General features: G+C 63.9%; 2 protein-coding genes across 7 annotated transcripts in view; both read right to left on the reverse strand.

Annotated features, from left to right (window-relative positions):
- LOC121163398 (coiled-coil domain-containing protein 130-like) overlaps positions 1-21,994 on the reverse strand; it is a 469,842-nt gene that overhangs the window by 77,093 nt on the left and 370,755 nt on the right. The window lies entirely within an intron of this gene.
- The window catches only part of EPS15L1 (epidermal growth factor receptor pathway substrate 15 like 1), a 50,835-nt gene that overhangs the window by 1,840 nt on the left and 27,001 nt on the right, over positions 1-21,994 (reverse strand). For 2 of the 6 annotated variants that reach the window (XM_040990731.1, XM_040990730.1), the window contains exons 17-23: positions 21,393-21,516; positions 20,640-20,690; positions 19,981-20,102; positions 17,681-17,738; positions 17,097-17,179; positions 12,406-12,538; positions 2,087-2,292 (exon numbers count right to left, since the gene is read on the reverse strand). In XM_040990731.1, the coding sequence (XP_040846665.1) occupies positions 2,087-2,292; positions 12,406-12,538; positions 17,097-17,179; positions 17,681-17,738; positions 19,981-20,102; positions 20,640-20,690; positions 21,393-21,516 (777 nt within the window). Of the gene's footprint in view, positions 1-1,052; positions 2,293-12,405; positions 12,539-17,096; positions 17,180-17,680; positions 17,739-19,980; positions 20,103-20,639; positions 20,691-21,392; positions 21,517-21,994 lie in introns of all 6 variants that reach the window. The other 4 variants (XM_040990734.1, XM_040990732.1, XR_005884872.1 and 1 more) reach the window with 3 other exon arrangements.

Below are 21,994 nucleotides of genomic sequence, written 5' to 3' on the forward strand. Positions count from 1 at the left end.
AGGGCGCCCAGCCCGGGCCTGGGCTGGTCACCATCAGTACGCATGGACAGCTGCCCCCACCCACCTGGACAGTGTCTGGGACTCAGGCTGCGCACACCGACCTGATCATTTGTATTCATGAAAAAGAACGAGCCTCCAACCTCCCCTGACAGTGCCCTGCAACAAGCAGGCCAAATGGCAGTGTGGAGACTGCTCCCCCAAGTCCTGCGCGGGTGAGGCAACCTCGCGGCACAGCACCCACGTGTGAAGAAGCCCCGAGGCCGGCTCTCCTCTCTCACTGGCATCTGGCAAGCTCCCTGGCACTCCCAGGATGGGGCATTCTGCCTCCGGCAGGTGTCGCTTCTGACTTTCAGAGCTGACGGTCACCACGCGCTATCCTGCCTGGCCGGGCTCCCTCGGAAGGGCAGCTGGTCACCGAGACCAGGGCCCAGATCTCCCTGAGACAGCTGGGCGTCTGGTGGGCTCTGAGCAGCCAGGTGTCCCCACACGGTGCACCTGTAAAGACGGAACTGGGACAAGGACTGGTATCCTATGCAAGAGCTAGTTCGAGTCCCAGCTGCTCCACTTCCTTTCCAGCCTCCTGCCTGTGGCCTGGGAAAGCAGCCGAGGACAGCCCAAGTGCTGCACCCTGCACCTGCGTGGGAGACCCGGGAGGAAGTCCTGGCTTGCGCCAGCTCGGCTCCGGCTGTTGCAGCCACTTGGGGAGAGAACCAGCACATGGAATATCTTTCTCTCTCCCTCCCTTTCTTTCTGTAACTCTAAATAAATATAGATGGAACCAGGGACTTTACAAAACAAACAAAAATAAACTTCCACGGGTGCACAGGGGTAAGTGCCGCAGCAACAGGCACTGGAGTGCTTCAAGGCCCGGCTCCCTGCGCAGCAGGTGCAGGCTGGCCCGGAAGGAGCAGCACGCCTGGCTTGCACCTTGCCCGGCTGTTGTGGGCTGGGCTGGGGGAGTGAGCCAGTGCATGGCAGAGCTTTCTGCTACTCTGCTCTTCTTTCAAATATATGTTTAAAAAAAAAAAAATAGGGCCCTACATGTGGCACACAGGAGACTCTGGGAAGTCAGGGCTGGCGGTGGCTCTCGGGTTGGGGTCCAGCGGGCGGAGCAGGAGGTGAGGACGGCCACGCAGGCTGTGGGATCCCAGTGGTGGCTCTCAGGATCTGGCAGGCAGAGCAGGAGGAGGTGAGGACGGCCACGCAGGCTGTGGGATCCCAGTGGTGGCTCTCGGGGATCCAGCGGGCAGAGCAGGAGGCGAGGACGGCTTTCAGTGGATGAAGCAAGAGGTGAGGACAGCCACGCAGGCTGTGGGATCCCAGTGGTGGCTCTCGGGGATCCAGTGGGTGGAGCAGGAGGCGAGGACAGCCACGCAGGCTGGGGGACCCCAGTGGCTTCTGATGTGACAAGGTGCTTCTCTTGGCCAAAGGCTTTGCTGATTCCTGCTTGCCTGTCCCAGGTCCATGTGGCTATGCCAGGTCAGGCATCGCTGCTGCCAGAGTGGCCGTGCTGGCTCAGGTGTCCCTGCTGCATGTTCCGTGGGCAGATCAAACTGTTCTTCGTGCAGGTAGCTGCTGGGCCTTCCAGCCGCACTCCCTGCCGGGCGGAGCTCCAACACACCTAAGGGGCGTGGGGGCCGGGCTCACGGCGGCACCCTAGCATCACTGCTGCTCTTGGTGGCATCCTGCGTCAGAGTTGGCCGTCTCGGCTGTCTGGATGCGATCAGGAGACGCCAGGGGCCCCCTGAGGGGGAGTGGCGAGAGGAGCGCACGCGTGTGCGGGGTGGGACAGCGGGGGTCCCGCCCGCAGCCTCGGCTGGAGGAAACAAGCCCTGCTCATACAGCGTCCGGACTGTGGGTCTTTTTATTGCAAACACTTTTCCTTACACAAGTGGCAGGGACAGAATAAATAACACGAGTGGCAGGAGGCACGAGGAACGGAGGGACAGGAACCAGCCGGTTGGGGTGGGAGTGGGGAGAGGGGACACGGGGGAGGGAGAGCAAAAACCAAACCATCCCCTCCCCAAGCTGCAAGCGAAGGGCAGGAGGAGGTGGCGCAGGGCGCAGGGATGGGAGTTCAACTTACAGAAGCCAAGTCTGCAAAGGCCGAGGAGGCCGCCTTGGGGGCCTTGGCTGGAGAGGAGGGGACAAAAGGGTCTTTTCCACTAAACGGGTCCCCAAAGCCCTGCTGATTTTGGAAGGGGTCGCCGCTGTCGGCCCCGAGTGGCTGGAACGGGTCGGGGGCCTCGGCAAAGTCTGCAGAGCCGAGCTGGCTTACGGGTGTACTTTTACCTAGAAAGTTCAGGAGAGATGAGAGAGAGAGAGAGAGAGAGAGAGAGAGAGGGGCAGTGGAGGAGGAAAACAAAACAGAAGCACACGTTACTCGCCACGAGCAGAGAGCAGCGGAGCCCCTGGGTGGGGTGTGGCCGGCGGGAAGACACACGCACCCCCGGGTGATGACAGCACACCCACGCACACCCACGCACATGGGAGCCGCGGGGAAACACGGAGCACACGGGGAGACGAGGGGGACCAGGCAGGGAGGACACGGCACACTACCAACCCAAGGACACTGCAGCGCCAGCGAGCCAGTCACGCCGCACCTGCCAGCCGTGTCCACAGCAAACACAGCATTTCAAGGCCAACCACGCAGCGCAATGCACAAACGCTCCGCTCCCTTCCCTAACCCGGCAGTGGCAGACCCTCTGCCAACCTCCATTTCGCTTCTCCCCGTTGGGTGCGCGCAGGGAGGCGGTGACACCAAGGCGCAGGGGTCCCTGTGAGGCACAGCTTGACAGAAGGCCAGAGACAGGGGGACCTACAGGGGTGGGGTTGGCTGGGGAGGTCTGCCAAGTGATGGAACATTCCACCAGGGACTGGGATGGACCTGCTTAGCGACGGGGAGACTGTGGGTCAGTCTGAGGGCAGGGTGGCCAGCACCGTCACGGCGCCCACCTGTGGGCCAGGCCACCTCTTCAGGCCCGGCTGACCCTGGACCTCAGCCTTGACCTGTACCCACATCCCAGCCACGTGCCTGAGGGCCTTGGGTGTCCCCACAGACCCCAGGGAACGACGCAGCCTGAGCCTGCCCTGAGCTCCTCATTGGGGAGTGCAAAGCCAGGCAATACCCCATGGGCACAATGCTCCCCCAGGCGCCTCCACCTCCACCCCAGAGGCTCCAGTGAGCCCATCACAGCCCCTGGCCAATACTGTGCAGCCCTCAGTGCCAACATGACCTTGCCGCACTGGGCCACCTGTCCTGGCCGTCCTGGCCACACCCAGCTGTCAGACCAGTACAGACTCAGTAGGGTACACTACTGCACCCCACTTCCCTCCGGCTGCGAAGAACCCAGAGTTTTGCACGGCCCTCATCTTGCGGTCCCAGGCCCTCGTGGCATCCCTTGCCCTAGCAGCGCCCCCTGCCCTGGCGGCACCCCCTGCCCTAGTGGCACCCCTGCCCTGGCGGCGCCCCCTGCCCTGGCGGCGCCCCCTGCCCTGGTGGCACCCCCTGCCCTAGTGGCACCCCTGCCCTAGCGGCACCCCTGCCCTGGCAGCGCCCCGTGAGGAGCCGGCCCCCAGCCCATCTTGCCGGCTCCCCTGGGCTGTTTCCCAGGGCGGAGGGCTGTGGTGCGGAGTAGTCACGGAGGGTGAGGGGGCATCCTCCTAGGAGGGGATAATGAGGATGCTGAGGACACAGCGGGGGCAGTCAGGGATGAGGCGACCAGGGCCCACCCCTGCCGGGCTGCCTGCTCCCCACAGCCTCTGGGGTAGCCTCTGCCCTAGCTCCAGCTTGCTGGCAGCCAGGCTGACAGAAGGTCAGCCCCTGTCCCTGGTGCTGGCCGACCCGAGCGGTGCCCCAGCGCTCTGCACTGGGGGACACACACACACAGAGTGGGGAGCTCTCTCGCGGGGCAGAACAAGACCCACAGGTGCCTGTATGGACTGCTGCCTCACGGAACAGTGCAAAGACGGGGCCCCCGAGGCAAGCCTGCAGGAGCAGGCAGGGGAGGGCACAGACTGGGGCGCCAGCGGCATGGCGGGCTGGCCCTTGGCCCCATCGCACATCTGGGCCATCTGGGTCTACACCCCCTGGCTCACGGGGCCTTACTGCAGGAACCCGGCCCTGCCGCCCCAACACGACGCTGGGAAATTGCGACTGTTAGCACGAAACCGGGGCACGGCACTGCTCCTCTTGTTTTCAGAGGAAAAAAAAAAAAAAAACAACAAACGGCTCTTTCTCGGTTGTCTTCACTTGCAAAAGTGCTTGGTGCGCAGGACGGCGGGAACCCCTGCCTTGCGCCCGGGCTGGCAGGGCTGGCAAAGGGAAGCTGGGGGGGGGGGGCGGGAGTGCCCTGGCACCCCCCAGCTTCCCACTCCTCACACCGCTTATTTTTAGCTGTGTTTTCTTGAACATTCTGGGTCTAGTTCCTGCTTTTATGTAACCGCTTCTGCTAGCTCCTTGCTTGGCTCTGATTTTCTGAGGGCGGCTTATCTCGAACGTGACAAACTTGACTTAGTCCTCTGCCTTTGGGTCTCCGGAGCTAACGCAGCCCAGGAGGCAAGCCGTGCTGGGGGTGACGTGTGTCCCCCTCCCCCCGCCCCAGCCCAGGGCTGGCAGGGATGCCAGCCAGGGGACGTCTTTGCTGGGGCGTGGCCCAGAAGCACAGTGGCCCCCGGGATCATTCCCAAATACCTGTGCGGATAAAGACAGGGAACTTGGGGGGCTCCCCGGGAGGGGGTGCGGTGCGGGCCCCCCCCTGACAAGCAGGACAGGAATATAGGCTTGAAGGCAAAATAGGCCTTATTTTCAAACCACAGAAGTTTCAACAGTTACCCAAGCGGTGTACCGAAACCACACACAAGACTGACTTTAGCAAAACACAGTAAGAACCGAATGGTTTACCACAGCGTGCTGTTTTTTTTTTTAAAGAAAAGAAAAGAAGAAAAAGAAAGAAAGAAGAGATGGGCTTGGTGGCTGGCCCCACCCTAGCAGTGCCCGCGCCCTCTCCTGCCAGCAGCGCTGCGGCTGGCCAGCCAGCGGGACTCGGCAGGCCACATGGCCCGTGCTGCTTTTCAGGAAACTGCGTAAAGGGCGCCCAGCAAGTCGGGATACAGAAAAACAAAAACAAAAGCAGAACAAAACCCACTGGAATAGAATTTAAAATAAGAGAAACAAAGCAAAGACTGGCAGGGCCCCAGCAGGCAGCAGCCATGGCCAGCACCGGGCAGGGCGGCGGGGGACAGCCAGCACCGGACAGTGGGCACGGCCAGCACCGGGCAGGGCAGCGGGGGACAGCCAGCACCAGACAGTGGGCATGGCCAGCACCAGGCAGGGCGGCGGGGGACAGCTAGCACTGGGCGGGGGGGAGGAGGCCATTGCCAGTGCTGGGCAGGGGGCACCATGGCCAGTATGGAGTTGGGGGAGGCCCACGGGCAGCACAGGGCGGGGTCATGGCTGCGGGAGCCACTGTGGCCATAGCCAGCATGGGGGTGCGGTCACGCCGGCCACGGTCAGCACTGGGGTGGGGGGAGGCCATGGCCACGGCCAGCATTGGCAGCCCAGGGCAATGGGGCGGTGGGGTAATTCTCTCCCTGGGAGTCCTTCACAGGGGAGGGGTAAGGTTTGCGGGCGATGCAGGGTCCCCGTAAGAACACCTGATTCCCACCCCACAAAGGGGGCAGGTGTGTACGTGAGCGCATTGGCCTTTTCCCTCCTTGCCTCCAATTCCTTGGCTGGAAACAAAACACACACCCCGAGGTTTGTGGTCACGGCAGCTGCCCCACCTCAGCCATGGGCCCGAGCCCCACGGCACACCGTGCAGGGTCCTGCCATCGGCCAGCCTCCACTACACCCATGTGACTGCCGGGCTAATTCGAGCCACACCTCATGCGGGGCTGAGATGCTGGCAAGGTGTGTTTGTAGGACTGTGTCCCCTGCTTCCCTACCCCATGAGCAAAAACACTTTGCAACAGGAGGGCTGCAGAACAAAAAACCAAATACAGAACGGGTTCTGTCTGGAGCCCGGCTCTGTCACCACATGTCGCTGCCTGGGGGCGGGCACATCCCAGCCTTGCCTGCCCACTCCCAGCGGCTGATGGACGGGCAGGCAAGGGGGCCTGCGGCAGCCCTGCCCGTGCCCCTCCTGTACATGTGCTGAGGCAAGCCCGCCAGATCAAAGCTGTGCCAGGCAGCCCGGCCCTGTGAGATAAGAATCTGAGGTCCCCGCAATCGCAACGTGGAGATTTTCCACTAAAAATATTTACCAGATTTCGAGAACAATCGGCTGAACGCATTGAAGGGGGACAGGATGAGGTTTGGCGCTGAGCTGTTGAGAAGCCCTCAGCCAACACCATCACCCACCTGCCGGCAGTGCGCCCCGCCCCCCGCCAGGGCTGTGCAAGGGTGGGCAGGGGCCATGATCACCTCCCGGGGCCCGGCAACCCAGACATGGGGAGGACGGGGAGTGTGCAACACAAGGGGCTCCTGGGCCAGGCTCCCTGCACGATGTGGAAATGGGTTCGCAGACTGCGAGTCAGGCTGTGCAGCGAACAGTAAAGACGGACTGTAATGGGCTCCGGGGACCCTGTGCGCCTCAAGGGATTCTTCAGGGGTGGCACTGTCCACAGCAGCTGGGCAGGACTTCAGGGAGCCAGCCACGGCTCCTCCTAGCAGCAGCACGATGCCACAAGGGCACCTCTGCAGAGCAGCGGGCACTGGATCCGCACACAGCCGACTTGCACAGAAGGGGGTGCTGCTGGGGGTGGGGCTGAGTCCTATGGGCAGGGGCCAAGAGGAGGGGCACTTACCCAGGTCTCTCAAAGGGGACAGAGGGGAGGGCCAGTGCATTGGCTCAACTGGCTAATCCTCCACCTGCACGTGCCAGCATCCCATACGGGCGCTGGTTCTGATCCCAGCTGCTCCACTTTCCATCCAGCTCCCTGCCTGTGGCCTGGGAAAGCAGTGGAGGACGGCCCACAGCCTTGGGACCCTGCACCCGCGTGGGAGACCTGGGAGAGGCTCCTGGCTTTGGATTGACTCAGCTCCGGCTGTTGGGGCCACATGGGGAGTGAACCAATAGATGGAAGATATTTGTGCCTCTCTGTGTAAATCTGCCTTTCCAGTAAAAATTAATATACCTTTCATAAAAAGCAGGGGACAGAAGGAAGCTGACAGGTAGGGCGCCCCACGGGGGGCAGGTGCAGCAGCCTGCATCCCTCCCCACGAGGCTCTTCCTGGCCCCTCATTTCTCTGCAGGTGGGGAGCTGAGGCCTTGGGGAGACCAGGAGGTGGCTGGGGCAGCACGGTGTCTCTCCGGGGCTGCACCTATCTGTCAGGGCCCTGAGCCTGACCTGGGCGTTTGCACCCCACTGAACTCCAGGTGACAACGGAGCCACACGCCACCCACTCAGTCAGCCCTGCTTGGGACAGAGGGTGGGTGTGCGTGCCTAGATAGGCAAATGCTACTATTTTCAAACCTGCTTGATTTGGCGGGTCAGAAACAAGCACAACCAGCAAGCTGCCTGCAGGCAGATTAAGCCCGAACCCTGGGTGGGGGGGACACGGCCTTCTCCAACCAAGTGGCCCTTTCCGGGGCCAGGGAGCAGCCTCTGGCCACGGGTCCCATCCAGCAGAGGTTGGTGGTGCCCCCTCTTCGGTCTTCCAAGTACCTGGTGCTGGAGGGACCACCCTTTCCATCCTGATGCTGCGCCCGCAACCCACCAGGTTATCGCTCTCAGATCATCGTGGGAACGGAATTCAAGCAGTTAAGTTAAGGGCTGAGGTGCTAACCACACGGCTCAAGGAAAGATGCCATTTTAAAAGTGGATCTTAAGCAACCAACAGGAGGTTTCAGGGCCCGGGTGGGCAGGCGGCGAAGCCAGCGGCACCCAGCTTCGTGTCCTTCAGGAATGCAGCTTCCTCCGGGACACTGCCCCACGCACTCCCTCCGCCTGCCTGCCGCGTGGGCTCCCTTGGGGAAGCCCTTAGGGAGCCTCTCACCCTCCACGGGGATGCCAGCCGGGTGGCACCTCGTGCAAAGCACAATCGGGTCACACTGCAGACAGAAATGTGCGCCTTGCTGCCACCCGAGGGAGGGGTGCGGGCTGGGACCACGCGCCTGCGTGAGCGGTCCCCAGAAGGCCCATTGCCTCGGGAAGAGGTTAAAGGTTACTGGCTGGTTAGCCGGGGCCACCCGGGCGCTGCGGGAACCGCAAGGCAGGGCTGCGCTGGCAGGAAGTGGCAGGGTGGGGCCGGGTCGCAGGGTCCTACTATCAGCAGGGCCTGCGGCCCAATCACTGACACCCACACAGCCATTTCCTGTGCTTAAAAAAAAAATCTGTTTCTCTCTGTGCAAATCAACAACTTTTACCTAGAAACTCCGCGGCGGTGAGCGGCGGTGAGCTCTGACTGATTTCCATCTCGGGCCGTTGCAGAAAATACACCGTTGTTTACCTGGGGGAGGCGTGTGCCCGTGCCGGCTCCAACCGACAAGTTTCGGAGGCCGCCTGCGGGCCTGTTTTGCATCTGCCTGAAGGAAACCAGGTTTTCTCGGGCCCCAACCAAGACACCTGCCAGCTAGTTAGTACCTTGATAGACCTTTCTAGAAAAAGACCTCCAGGCACAAAGCACTTGGGCAAGCAGAACAGGACAAGCCCTGGTCCGCCTCCCGGGCCCCCAGGGTACCCTGCGGCTGGGACTGGGGGGTAGGAACAGCAGAGGGACCCCCAGTGAGCCCCAAGGACCCTTGGGGAACCTGGTCTCTTCCATGGCAGCCCGTGGGGTGAGGGCCACCTCCGAGGGCACTGCCAGCTTCCTGCCAGGACACCTGGTGAGGCAGAAGCCCCCTGCCATCCACGCAGCCTGGAGGGAGTCCTAGGCTTGGGGAGAGGGGTCGAGATCTCCCCCTCTCCGTGTCAGATCACAAACACACAAAGCACATGCCCAAGACGTGCAAGAGTGGCTCCGTTTTGGTGCAGCCAAGTCCTGAAACCCACCAAGTGTTCACACACACACGGCCCCTGGATACCCTGCGGGCGCCCCAGCGTGGACTTCCAGTCTGTGGCGCCACAATCAAGCCATCTGTATTTGCACTCTTCCAGGAACACCCTGAAGGGCCCTGCCCGCGTGGCCCGTGGTTATCTTTCTGCCCATCAGACCTCGATCGAGCTGTGAACAAAACACAAGTGGCTCTCACAGAGCCCTGGTAGCTGTAGCCTCGGGGACCCGAACGCCAGCAGGAGCTGCTGTGACTCGGACCCAACCCCACATGTGCAACTGTGCAGCCGCGACCCCAGAGACCCCGACACTGTCCTGCCAGCCCAGCTTCCCACGGGCTGACGCTGCAACACAACAGATCCCAGCACACCTGCACGCCCGCGGGGAATGGGCTCCCGCAAAACCCTGCACAGAACCGGCCATCGGGCCCCGCACAGAACTGGCTGCTGGACCTGCACAGGACCAGCAGCTGGGATTGTGCCTCGTTCTCTTGGGGGAAGCGCGCCTTAAGGGAGAAGGAACTCGGGTCCTGACACGCCTTCCAGGGGACCAGCAGCAGGACCGCATCTGCAGGTGTCCCTTGCAGGTCTGGGTCCTGGCCGCAGAGGCCATGGGCAGGCAGCCTCAGACCCTCCTGCCGTGCGTGGGTTCCACTGGCGAGGGCAGAGATGGAGCAGGCAGGAGAGCTGTGCAGGCCGGACAAGCACAGCGGGGAGAAGGAAGGATGGGACAGGCGGCATTCACGGGACAGGGGCTCGGGGACAAGGCTTCACACACTGTGTCTCTCTGCTCCACACACGGCTGGTTACCCATGCCCACTTCACGCCCTCCCAACCCTGCTCAGCCATGCCAACACTCCCCTGGCATGCACACAGCCCCTAAGAACAGACAGCACAGCTACTTCAGGGTGCCCACTGCCACACGGCCTCCCTGGACAGGCTGGGCCAGCAGGCCGGGAAAGCACGCCCCCTCCTCACCAAGCCGAGGCGGTCCTGCGTTTCCGTAGGAGGCAAACCCAGATGTCGGATCGGCCGCTTCCCACCTTAACCGAGCCATTTCCCTGGCGGGCTGCCTCTGCCGCTCAGGCTGGCCTACCCCAGGGGTGAGGAGCCCGGCCGGGGGCCTGTGCGTGGGAAGCAGGCCCCGAGTGGTGCTCGCATGGGCACCTGTTGCCAAGGTCCAGCACGGGGTGGCCAACGTCCTTAGCAATCCCCTCAAGAGAGACAGACACCGGCTCCCCACGCACAAATCATCACCAAAACACGACTTAGGACAAGGCCAAGTGCAGGCACGCCAGCGGTGCTGGGTGTTAGCGTGCAGCCATGGCAGGCGGCATGCTGGGAGCTGACGGCGGCCCACGCCTGCACCTACCACCCAGCAGTGTGTACAGTGCGGAGGCGTCCGGCTCGGACACAGCTTCTGCGCGAAAGAACCAACCGAGAGAGGGGCTCAGGCCCCGGCACGCTTCCAGAAGATGCTACCCAGGCACCCGCCCCTTCCCAGGGCGCTCCACCCCTCCACGGTGGGCTTCTCGCTTCTGTTGGGGAGAAGGGGAGTCAGGTGACAGGTCAGGGTGAGACCTGGGCCTGCTGCGTGGCCTGGAACAGCACACAAGACCTTCCTTACTTCCTGTTCTGCTTCCTGCAAATGGGCATTGTGCTGCCCATCCAGGCTCATGGATACCAAGTGGATGGAGTGAGAGGAAGGCTGTGTGTGTGTGTGCTGGGCAGCTGGTCCCTCCCCTGCTGCCGTGTGTGTGTGTGTGTGTGTGTGTGTGTGTGTGTGTGTGTGTGTGTGCTGGGCAGCTGGTCCCTCCCCTGCTGCCGTGTGTGTGTGTGTGTGTGTGTGTGTGTGTGTGTGTGTGTGTGTGTGTGTGTGTGCTGGGCAGCTGGTCCCTCCCCTGCTGCTGTGTGTGTGTGTGTATGTGTGTGTGTGTGTGCTGGGCAGCTGGCCCTTGCCCTGCCACAGGGCAGCAATCGACCCAAAGCCCCCGGCCCCGTTGGAGCGCCCACTCACACCCTGGCTGCTGCCGTCTAACTGAACCAGGGGAGGCAGCGGTTGTGGGGGCTGGCACAGGGGGACCCAGGGCAGAGGACAGCCTGGGAGAATTCTAGAGCAGACCCCAGCTGGGCTCAGGCAGGTGGGGGAAACTGCACTCGGCAGGCACTGAGCAGGGGAGTTCCTCCCTGGGGCCCAGTCGAGGCCGTGTGGTCGCAGGCAGGTGCAGTCCCATGCAAACATGTGCATGCCTGCGTATAAGTGCCCTGGGCGTGCACACGTGAGCACACCTGGGCGCCCCCTGCATGTCTGTGCAGATGTGCACACATGACTGCGGGTGCCTGTGCAGGCAACACGTGCATGGGAGAAGGTCGCGTGTGCCGGCGGGAGGCGAGTCGGCTCCCATGCACAGGGCCACACCTGCCCACCGGGACGTTGTCCATGGGCCCTGGGAGCCACAGCTGCTGTAAAGGGGGTTGGGTCTCTGTGTTTCGTGCTAACAGCCCCTGCTGTGTGGCTCAGGGGAGTCACTGCCTTACCCCCTCCCCCGCCTCTGCTCACGAAGGCTGGCAGCACAGTGGGACTCCCTGGCCCCCTCCCAGGATAAAGGGCTGGACAGCCCAGGTGACGGCAGGGGGAGGGGCAGTGTTTCCTATAAGAACTTCCTCTCTGCTTATCTCCACCAACAGGCAGGCCGCGTGCAGGAAGCCTGGCTATGGACGCGGTGTGCTGGACGCACGGCCCTGGGGCGGCATGGATGCCACGGCCATGAAGCAGAGCCCAGGCCAGGTGTCAAGGAAAACCCAAGTTCGGGCTGCAAAGTGGACACCACCTTCCTTCAGAGCAGCTGCCGGATGCGACTGGGAGTAGGTGGGGCCACAGGAGGGCACCCCGGCCAGGCCTGTGGGCTCCGACACAGAGCCCAGCACCCAGGGGCGGGGCCAGGAGTGCAGGCAAGAGACGTGCATTGCACACAGACACACACACTGCGCTTGCCCCACGGCACACGGAGGGGACAGGACGCCCGTTCGCTCTGCGTGCACGCCCCCGGCACCTGCCTTGCTCCAGACTGGGCTGAGACCACGGGCCCAGGTCCCCACATCGCACTCGCCCCCCCGCTGGGCTGAGACCACGGGCCCAGGTCCCCACATCGCACTCGCCCCTCCGCTGGGCTGAGACCACGGGCCCACGTCCCCACACCTCACTCGCCCCAGGCTGGGCCGAGACCACGGGACCCACGTCTCCACACCGCATTCATCCCACGGTACGCGGAGGGGACAGGATGCCCCCTAGCTCTGCATACATGCCCCCGGCGCCTGCCCTGCTCCAGGCTGGGCTGAGACCACGGGCCCACGTCCCCACACCGTGCAGCTGGGCAGGTAGGCCGCTGCGAGAGAAGCAAGCGTACTGACCGCTGGGCGGCTTAGGCCGTGGCGGAGCAGGTTTCTTCGGAGGCAGAGCGGGAGTGTCCTGTTTACTTTTAAAGGGGTCATCTGGGAATCCTGCCCCTGCCACGGAGGACGTGAAAGGCCCGGAGGATGTGGGCTGCAAGAGAGGACACGAAAGACAGGCAAAATGGTTGTTAACGCCAGAGCGCCCCACACCAGCCAGGCCCACGATATGAACCCAGAGCACCCCACGCCGGCCAGGCCCACAACGTGAACCCAGAGTACCCCACGCCAGCCGGGCCCACGACGTGAACCCAGAGGGCCCCACGCCGGCCAGGCCCACGACGTGAACCCAGAGCGCCCCACGCCAGCCAGGCCCACGACATGAACCCAGAGCACCCCACGCCAGCCGGGCCCACGACATGAACCCAGAGCGCCCCACGCCAGCCAGCGGGCCCACGACGTGAACCCAGAGGGCCCCACGCCGGCCAGGCCCACGACATGAACCCAGAGCGCCCCACGCCAGCCAGCGGGCCCACGACGTGAACCCAGAGCGCCCCACGCCAGCCAGCGGGCCCACGACGTGAACCCAGAGCGCCCCACGCCAGCCAGCGGGCCCACGACGTGAACCCAGAGGGCCCCACACCGGCCAGGCCCACGACGTGAACCCAGAGCACCCCACGCCAGCCAGGCCCACGACATGAACCCAGAGCGCCCCACGCCAGCGGGCCCACGATGTGACAAACATTAAATCAGAGCGCCTCTGACAGTGGCCCTGTGACACAGGAGGGCGCCGACTCCTGCTCTGTGCACGCAGCCTTCAGGGCCCACCTTGGCTCCCGTGCTGACTGCGGGCTCGGCGTGGACCCTGCGTCCCATCTCCCTGAGCCATCACTCACTGCCTGTGCTCAGTGACGGGGGCTGCTGCGGGCACAGTGACCCCTTGCAAGCCCAGGCCATGCTCCCTGGCTGTGGCCACAGACACACTGCCTCCACGGGTGCTGACCCCCTCCAGCTTGGCCCAACATTAGCCTCTTCTTTCCCATCCTGCATGGTCTCAAGCCCCAGGCAGGACGCTGCAGTCCAGTGGCTGAGGAAGGGCTACTGGCCGGCAGGCGCATGAGCAGTGAGCAGGCAGCCGGAGCACAGGCAAAGTGCACGTGGGCCATGCCCACGCCTCGCTGTGGCCTCTGCGCCCAGGCCTCCCACCGTTTCCTCACGTGGGAATGGCACAGTGTCCACTTGCACAGAGTACAACAGAGACAGATGACACTGGCAGAGGCAACAAGTCCCTGCTCGGGGGGCATGGCAAGGACAGGAGGCCTTGGAGGCTTGCAGGGCAGCCAAGATGCCTGTGTGTGCTCCTGGTGGAGCTGGAGCCAACCCAGACCCGACATGCTGCCGTGGTGGTCAGGGAGGAGGGCTCAAGTCCACGTCCATGTCCCCGCCATGGCTACCTTGCGAGAGACACGGGATGCAGGTGCAGCCCCTCAGGGTGTCAGCCCGGCCCTGCCCAGGGTCCGGTGCAGCAGGGCAGGGTGGAGCGTGCACACACAGCGGACCTGCTGGCTCTCCTGCAGGACCTGTCGCCCCTTCTGCCCAGTGGCCTGAGCAGCCCCCAGAGCAGGCGGCGGATCCAGTGTGTGGCACTGCAGGCCAGTCCTGCCCTTGGGGCACAGCTGGCAGGGGGACCAAGCCACTTCTGAGACGGCAGGGTCCACCTGCCCATCAGTAACCATGACGACAGCGCACTGCTCCAACTCAGGGTGGGCCTCAGCCTTCACTGGGGTGGGGCTGCAGGCACCCAGACTTGGGGCGTCTCCCTGGCAGATGAGGGGGGCTGCATCAGGCCAAGCAAGAATCCACACCCTGTCCTCCACAGGTAGCGCACCAACCTGGGGTCACAGTGAGTCAGGCTGGGGGAGGGCTTACGGGGAGCAGGGGAAGAGGGGCTGAGGGGGAGGAGGGCTGAAGGGGAGGAGGGGTACAGGAGACACCCCTCTCTGGAGCTCAACGTGCACCGCACCTCTGGCCGGACCCCAAGGCAGAGCCTGGACAACAAGGATTTGCAAGGTGAGGACTTAGCCACTGGGCCATTGCACTAGGCCCCCCTCTGCTTATCTTCAAAGTGTGCAGCACAGCCCTGGGGCTCTTGGGATAAAGGAACAGAAGGGTCGAGGCCCGGCTCCGAACCACCAGTGCACTCTGGGTTGCATGGCCAGGTAGTCCCCAAAAACGCAACTGGAAAGGGGGGCACAGCGCCACTGCAGGCCAGGCGGAATCTAGAAGCATCCCCGGGTGGGCGTGGCACTGCACGGGCCGGGTCGCTGGCTGTGACCTGCCTTGGCAGGCTGAGCAGGCACTGCCGCCCCACCCTGCCCACAGGGGAAACGCTGGCGATGTTTTCAAAAAATACGCAAAGAGAAAACCCAAAAACACTCACACACACACCTTCTTGCCACTTTACTTTCATTTCCTTTGGCATTTTATTTATACCCTCGGTGTTGTTCTTGAAAACCAGAAAAGCGACCAAGAGGGAAAACAGCACCACGCTCGAGGCGGCCGGTTCGCAGCTGCGCTGAGCCCCAAAGCCACGGCCCCACGCCCCACGGCTCCACGGGCACGGCCCCACGGCCCCATGGCTCCACGGACACGGCCCCACATCCCCACGGGCACGGCCCCACGCCCCCACGCCACCACGGGCACGGCTCTACATCCCCACGGCTCCACGGGCACAGCCCCACGCCCCCACGGCCCTGGCCAGCAGCATGGACACGGCCCCATGCCCCCCACGGCCCCACACCCCCCACAGCCCTAGTCAGCTCTAGTCCAGCCCCGCGCCCCCACGGCCCCGGCCAGCTCTAGTCCAGCCCTGCACCCCCACAGCCCCTCATCGGGGCACAGAGAGGAGATGGCGGCCTGAGCAAACTCCCAGAACAGGTGGCGGATCCAGAGTTCGAGGATATGATGTGTAGCTGTGTGTGGCACTGCAGGGAAGCCCTGCCCTTGGGGCCCAGCCCTGTGCCCTGCACAGCAAGTGAGAACCATGGCACCTATGTGTGCCAAGTCTGGGGGTGCCCCAGAAAGCGGGAAACACAACCGAAGGGGAAGCAGGCAGAGAGGCAGGGAAGGGCTGGGCTGCCGAGGAGGACGGAGGTGGGGCTGGGCCGGGGTGTACCCACAGGCACTTGGTCCACACTCGAGAACCACTCTGGGCAGGCCGCCCTGCTACAGCTGTCCAAGACACTCATCCAGGTGGCCTCCGCATAAGTGCTTCTAGAAACAGGCCCCTGTCCGGGCTCCAGCCACTGCTGTGCCTCCTCACGGCTGAGGGGCTCGACCTCTGAGCCAGCCTAGGGACCACAAGGCGTGAGCCAGAGCCTGGCAGCTGGCCCCCTCCCTGGGATGCTGCTGCCCCCGTGTGGCCACGAGCTCTGATTTGAGAGCCACTCCCCTCCTTTGCATCAGCCACAGCGGGAATCCTGGGCAGGAGGAGCCCTGCCCCGGTCCCAAGGGCCTGCCACGCTACCTCCCACATACTGCTCCGACACCCCAACATCAGCCCGGGTACTTCTCCAAAGCCCTGTGCCACCGTACGGTGCCACTGCAGCCAACCACACACAGAACAACTGGCTCTGTGGGCCGAGCGGGCCGGCGAGACGCTGGGCACAGGTGCTGCAGGGCACCCAGAGGCCCCACGCCGGGGTCTGAGCTCCCACGGCTCCACAGGCATCGACACAGCCAAGCAGGGGACAATTCCCAAAGGACAGCAACTGCATCTGAGGGACCACTACAGTATGCCCCTTGCCACCCACACACAAAGCCACAGCTATGGACATAGCGGTCCCATCGCCTTCGGAGCCCAAGCCCACACGGGGGAGCTGGCCTCAGCCCCGGCTGCAGTGCTGGCAGCCCCTAGCACCAGCTCAACTCCCAGCTAATGTGCCTGGAGAGCAGCAACTAGACTGCCGAACTGAGTGGGCCCCTGTGGGCACCTGGATGGGGCACTAGGCACCTGTCCTGGATTAGCAGGTAGAGCATCTCGGTCTAACTCTGAGAGACAACTCACGCTGTGTCCCGCGGCTCTGCCCCCTCCCTCCCTGCAGGCCAACAGCCGCAGACGAGCCTGGCCGTCTGGGTGACAGGCTGCCAGGCCCCCAGCACCGTTGGGCCTGAGTCCTTGGCCAGTGCGGCCACCTGTGGCCCTTGGGGGCACAGTGGGTGCTGCTGCTGGACACAGGGAGCACGCTGGCCAGCAGCCCCCGGCCAGCTGTCTGGCTGCTCCTGCTGGAATGCCTGCACCTGTCCATCCGAGCCCTCCGGATTGCTCGTTCGCTGAGGTTACCCTTGGTCCCGCTGGGCCCTGCTGACGGGCCGTATGCACACAGCTCCCGATGCCTTCCCGGGCACTGTCCTGCCCACGGGGCGTGTGGTCACCGGCTCCTGGTCCACTGACCTTCCCTCTGCACGTCTACCTCCTGATCAAGCCCTCAAGCCTCCCCCGAGCCCATTCTGTCCTGCAGCCGGCAGGCCTGTGCTATGCATCGCCTCGCACTTCGGTCGACTGTGACCCCAACTGGACCTGCCAGTCACCCTCTGCGAGCCGCCTTTCAGAGGCCGAGGCACCGGGGAAACACAGACACAGGCTACCATCAGGCCTGGCAGCCCGCAGAGGCAGAGCACAGACAGGCGGGCAGGCGGGCGTGGCGCCTTACCTTGGACATGTGGCTGAAGTCGGCAAAGCCCTCGGCACTGCTGAAGGTCCCGCTCCCGAAGGGGTCCAGGGTTCCGAAGGGGTCTACAACAGACACGCGCGACACCCAGTCACAGGGGTGTCGGCGGCCACACCTGCGGGGCCCTGGACTGGGGGCTAGGGACGTGCGTCTGGATGCAGCGTCCCCTGGGACCTGGCTGGCGGCTCCTGTGGCGGGGTGACAGCCACGACAGCAGGCTGCACAGGGTCAGTGTCACTGCCCGTCGGTCACCAGGGGAGAGGTATTTCTGTGTGTTGGGGGTCCCACACCCCGGGAGGGCGAGCACCAGTGGGGCAGTGTCTCCTAGCGGTCCCCTCTGGGCTGGCAGGGATGTGACAGCTGCCCGTGTTCCCCGGCACCAGTGAGGCCCCATGGGAGGGAGAGGACCAGGGCTCCTGCGGAGGCATGCCTGCCCAGGGACAGGAGACACTGTGGTGCCACAGAACTTCCTGGGACGGCCCTTGCTGGGGAAGAAGGGTAGCCAAGGGTTGGGGCTGCTGGGTGACCCAAGTGCCCAGTAGGGACACGGTGGCGGTGGGGCTCACCTGGGCCTTTGGAGGAGACGCTGGAGGAGAAGGGGTCGCTGGCTTCAAAGGGGTCGAGCTGCGTGAGAGGAGAGAGGCCGGAGTGAAAGCGCAGTCCACTAGTGCCAGACCGCCCCGGACTGCTTACGGCCGGTGCCCCGCCGGCAGCCTGCTGGCGCACCAGCACCACACAAAATGCAAACAAAGCCACGCTCTGGAGGCAGGAAGGGCCCAGGGCACGTAGCCGCTGCAGGGGAACGCAAGGGGGCCCGCGGACAGACAGGAGGCCGAGTCTCCAACAGACACTGCGGTGTCTTAGGGCCAGCGAGCACGGCCTGCAGACAACCACAGCTGGAGGGTAAGGGCGAGCGAGACCCTGCGCTCCACACGCCTGCCAAGTGCCCGAGTCTCCTGGGAAGGGGCGCACGCCGTGGCCCTGTGCAGGAGGGCGAGCTCACTGCCTGCTCCGCCACAGCACGCCAGGTGCTCTAGGGGATACACAGACTCTGGTGTCTGGCACAGGGGCCTCCCAGCCACGGCACGCGGGCTCTCCTGTCCGGCACATGAGGAGCCAGTCTGGGGAGCCCGCCAGCCCGGCTGCAGCAGCCAGAGCTGAGTCAATCTGAAGCCAGGAGCCTCTTCCAGGTCTCCCTCGTGGGTGCAGGAGGCTAAGAGCACTTGGGCCATCCTCCACTGCTTTCCCAGGCTACAGGCAGGGAGCTGGGTGGGAAGTGGAGCAGCCAGACGTGAACCAGTGCCTCTATGGGAAGCTGGTGCCTGGAGGTGGAGGATTAGCCAGTTGAGCCAGCACGCCAGGCCCTTTCCAGTCATTCTAATCATATTTTCCTTTATCGCTTAAAACATAGTTATGGTCCCTGTTTTAAAACTTTTCTGGGGCCTGGCGCGGTGGCCTACTGGCTAAAAATCCTCACCTTGCATGCCCCTGGATCCCATATGGGTGCAGGTTCGAGCCCCGGCTGCCCCACTTCCCATCCAGCTCCTGCTCGTGCCCAGGAAAACAGCAGAGGACGGCCCAAGTGCTTGGGACGCTGCACCCGCGTGGGAGCCCGGCAAAAGCGCGTGGCTCCTGGCTTTGGACCGGCCAGGCCCTGGCCGCCGCGGCCATCCGGAGAGTGAGAACGTGCAGAGGAGACACCTTTTTCTCTCGCTGTAGCTTTCTAATAAACAAATGTAAACAAAAAACCCCACTAGCTTAAGCTAAATAAGCAAAGATGAAACAAGTCAAAGTGAAGCCAGAGCAACAGGAACGACTCGATCTGAAGGAAAAGGACAAAAAGGCGACGGGGCCTCGGCCTGGGCGACAGCAGCGGGGCCGGCAGCAGCGCCTGGCTCCCAGCGGGAAGGACGAGGTGGTGCACAACATGGTCCTTGAAGGACTCACCCCCAAACCCAGCACACATGGTGAGAACCCTAACACAGACCAGGGCAGCCCAGCCCAGACCCGTGGCCAGGGGCTCTGTGATGGTGGGCAGGCCCTGCCATGGCCAGGAGGGCCCCTGCAGGAGGCAGCCCAGCCCAGACCCACGGCCAGGGGCTCTGTGAAGCGGGCAGAGAGCAGCAGTAGCTTCTCACCAGGGACACCCTGGGGACCGTGGGGACGGGAGCACGGGTGTGCTGCCCAGGGCACGGATGCCAGCACAAGAAGATGACCCCCGCGTGGAGCGTCACCATCAGGAAGCTGGGCCGTGGGCAGTGCGAATACCCGGGTCAAGGTGCAGGACGTGTGTGCGTCTTCCTCATCTAAGGGTTAAGCTGAGCACTGCGGCTCTTTGAAGAACAAAAAGGACAGGGGTGAGGACGGTTAGGGGACTGCTGAGGCCTCCACGCTCTTCACGGAGGGCTCCCTCTTGGAACCCCACTCCTGTGCTTTGTCCTGAGGTTCATGCGTGGGAGGGTGAGCGTGGGGTGGGGTCTCACGGAGGATGATCGGGTCGCAGGCTCCACCACCCGCAGGCCTGGATGCTGCCTCCCCGGGGAGGGTGGCCCTCCCACGCGGGCCGTGGCCCATGACACACTTCCCTCCCTGCGTCTCCCGCACACAGCCTCTAGACCCCGCAGCACGTCAGAACGGTTACAGCTGCAGGAGGGCGGACATGTCGGTGGTGGCATGGTGGGCCGGGAAGACGGCTGGCTCAGAGCGGGCCTGTCTGCACCCGTGGGCTGCTCGGTCCCCCTGCTCCCCGGGGAAGCCCCTCAGCACGCAGGCCGGAGGCCTCACATCCGGCCACGGCCCACGCGGGGAGCAGCAGAGTCCCAGGCTTGCTCCGTGGCGGGAGGCCGGCGCCCCCACGCTCACTCACCTTGGCAGGCAAGGACGCGTTCTTGGCGAACGGGTCGGTCTTGCTGTGTTTCCTGAAGAAGTCGTCGGAGGCGGAGCCGCGGAACGGGTCGCTTTCTTTGAAAGGGTCCCCCCCAAAGGGGTCTGGTGGGGGGAGGGAAAGGGACAGTGAGTGAGCAAGCCGGCAGAAAAGCACGCTCCTGCAATGTCGTTGGCGGAAAATTCTAGAAAACGTGTCAAGTGACAGGAAGTAGGGGGTATGCAGGCAGCAGGCCCAGGCCTCTCATAGCCGCACGTGTCCGTCACACCTGAGCCCACGGGTGACCTTCACGGGGGGGGCCGCGTGCTCCCGGGGACCCTGCACATGATAGTCAGCTGGGGCATGAGCGCACACAGGCTGGGGTCCCCCTTTAGTGGGCCGGGGCTCCCCTCTAGCAGGGGCAAGGCTCCGCAGCACTCAGGGTATGAACGAGCGCGTGGACACCAGTCCTGCCAGGGGCACGGGTGGCCACGCTGCTGTGGACTGGCCTCCCGGCTGCCAGGGGCCATGAGGATCGGGCATGGCCAGGTTCCTTCCAGAACTGCCTCTGGGATGGTGCGGTAGGAGTGCCCAGGGCAGGGCGCGGGGGGAAGCTCTCTCTCTCTGCTCCTCAACTTCACCCCGGGTTGGCGGCACCTTACCTGTGGACGTAACCTGCTGCTCTGCGAAGGGGTCGCTCTGGAACGGGTCACCTAGACGCGCAGGAGCGAAGGGCTCAGTTAGGCCTGAGCCGGGAGGCCAGCACGGGGGCAGGCGGCCCACCTGTCAGGCCCACCGAGGACTCCCTCCCCAGCACTGGAGCACCCTCCCCCAGCTGCAGGAACCCTGGCAAAACCACTGGCAGAGGTGGTTCTTCGGGGCCAGGACACTGAGGTGAGGGCAAGGCTGGGGCAGAGCCAGGGAAAGTGCCCAGAGCCCCGGGATCTGCAGGTTGGCACGTCGGCTCATCTCACAGTGCCTGCCCTGGCCTGCTTCACCTCCAGGAGCCGAGACACCTGTACCCCCAGCTCCCCAGCTCCCTAGCCCCCGCCCTGCCTTCCCAGACATGCACGGCCAGCCTTCCTGGAACCACTGCTAGGAAATCCTGCTTCTGGAATTCTCTGCTCTGGCCACCTCACTTCGCGGAGACTGCTGAGCCAAGGCACATAAGGGCCGAGGTGGGTGCGGGCCTCCACAGCCCTGAGCCCTGCCCGCCTCCACGGGTAGCCTGACCTCTGGCTGGTGCCTTTGAGGGGGCACGGCTTGAAGGGGCAACCGAGCCTCAAGCAGGCGGCACTCCCCATGCGCACCTGCAGCACGAGCTGGGGTGACTCCCAGGCGGCACGGCCTCTAAGACCCCTGCCCACCCTCACCCCGATGGGGGTCTTCCCGGGCTCTCCCACCGCGTGAGGTACCTTTGAAGGGATCCGCGCCTTTGAACGGGTCGGACTTGAAGGGGTCTTCGGTCTGGAAAGGGTCCGGGTGCAAGTCCTGGGTGTTGTTGCTAAATAACAAGGCTTTGTTTTTGAAAGGGTCGTCCTGGAAGTTCATGAAGAGACAGCACGGGAGGGGGCAGGTTATTTCTGATCTGCAGCAGCCCGCGTACGGAGCGCCGCATCGAGTGTGGCCCTAACGGGAAGGACCCCACACAGCCGGGTGAGCCAGGATGGCCTGCGGTCAGCTACAACACTCCACACTGGCTCACCCAAGACGTGACAAAGGGAGAGACTGGCCGGTAGAACCAGGTGCCCTGCCCTCACAGCTCATCCAGAAATCTAAAACCATCCTCAAATGAGCCAGTGTTGGGGTACAGCAGCCCACAGGAGCACCAGTTCAAGTCCTGGCTGCTCCACTTCCGATCTAGCTCTCTGCCTGTGTAGCTGGGAAGGCAGTGGAGGGTGGCCCGAGTGCCGGAGCCCCTGCAGCCACGTGGGAGGCCTGGAGGCAGTCCCGGGCTCCTGGCTCCGGACTGGCCCAGACATCCCTGATATAGCCGTCTGGGGAGTGAACAAAAGGA

The sequence above is a fragment of the Ochotona curzoniae genome, unplaced genomic scaffold (genome assembly GCF_017591425.1).
Source record: "Ochotona curzoniae isolate NIBS_2020 unplaced genomic scaffold, NIBS_Ocur_1.0 contig_605, whole genome shotgun sequence".
Taxonomy (NCBI): domain Eukaryota; kingdom Metazoa; phylum Chordata; class Mammalia; order Lagomorpha; family Ochotonidae; genus Ochotona; species Ochotona curzoniae.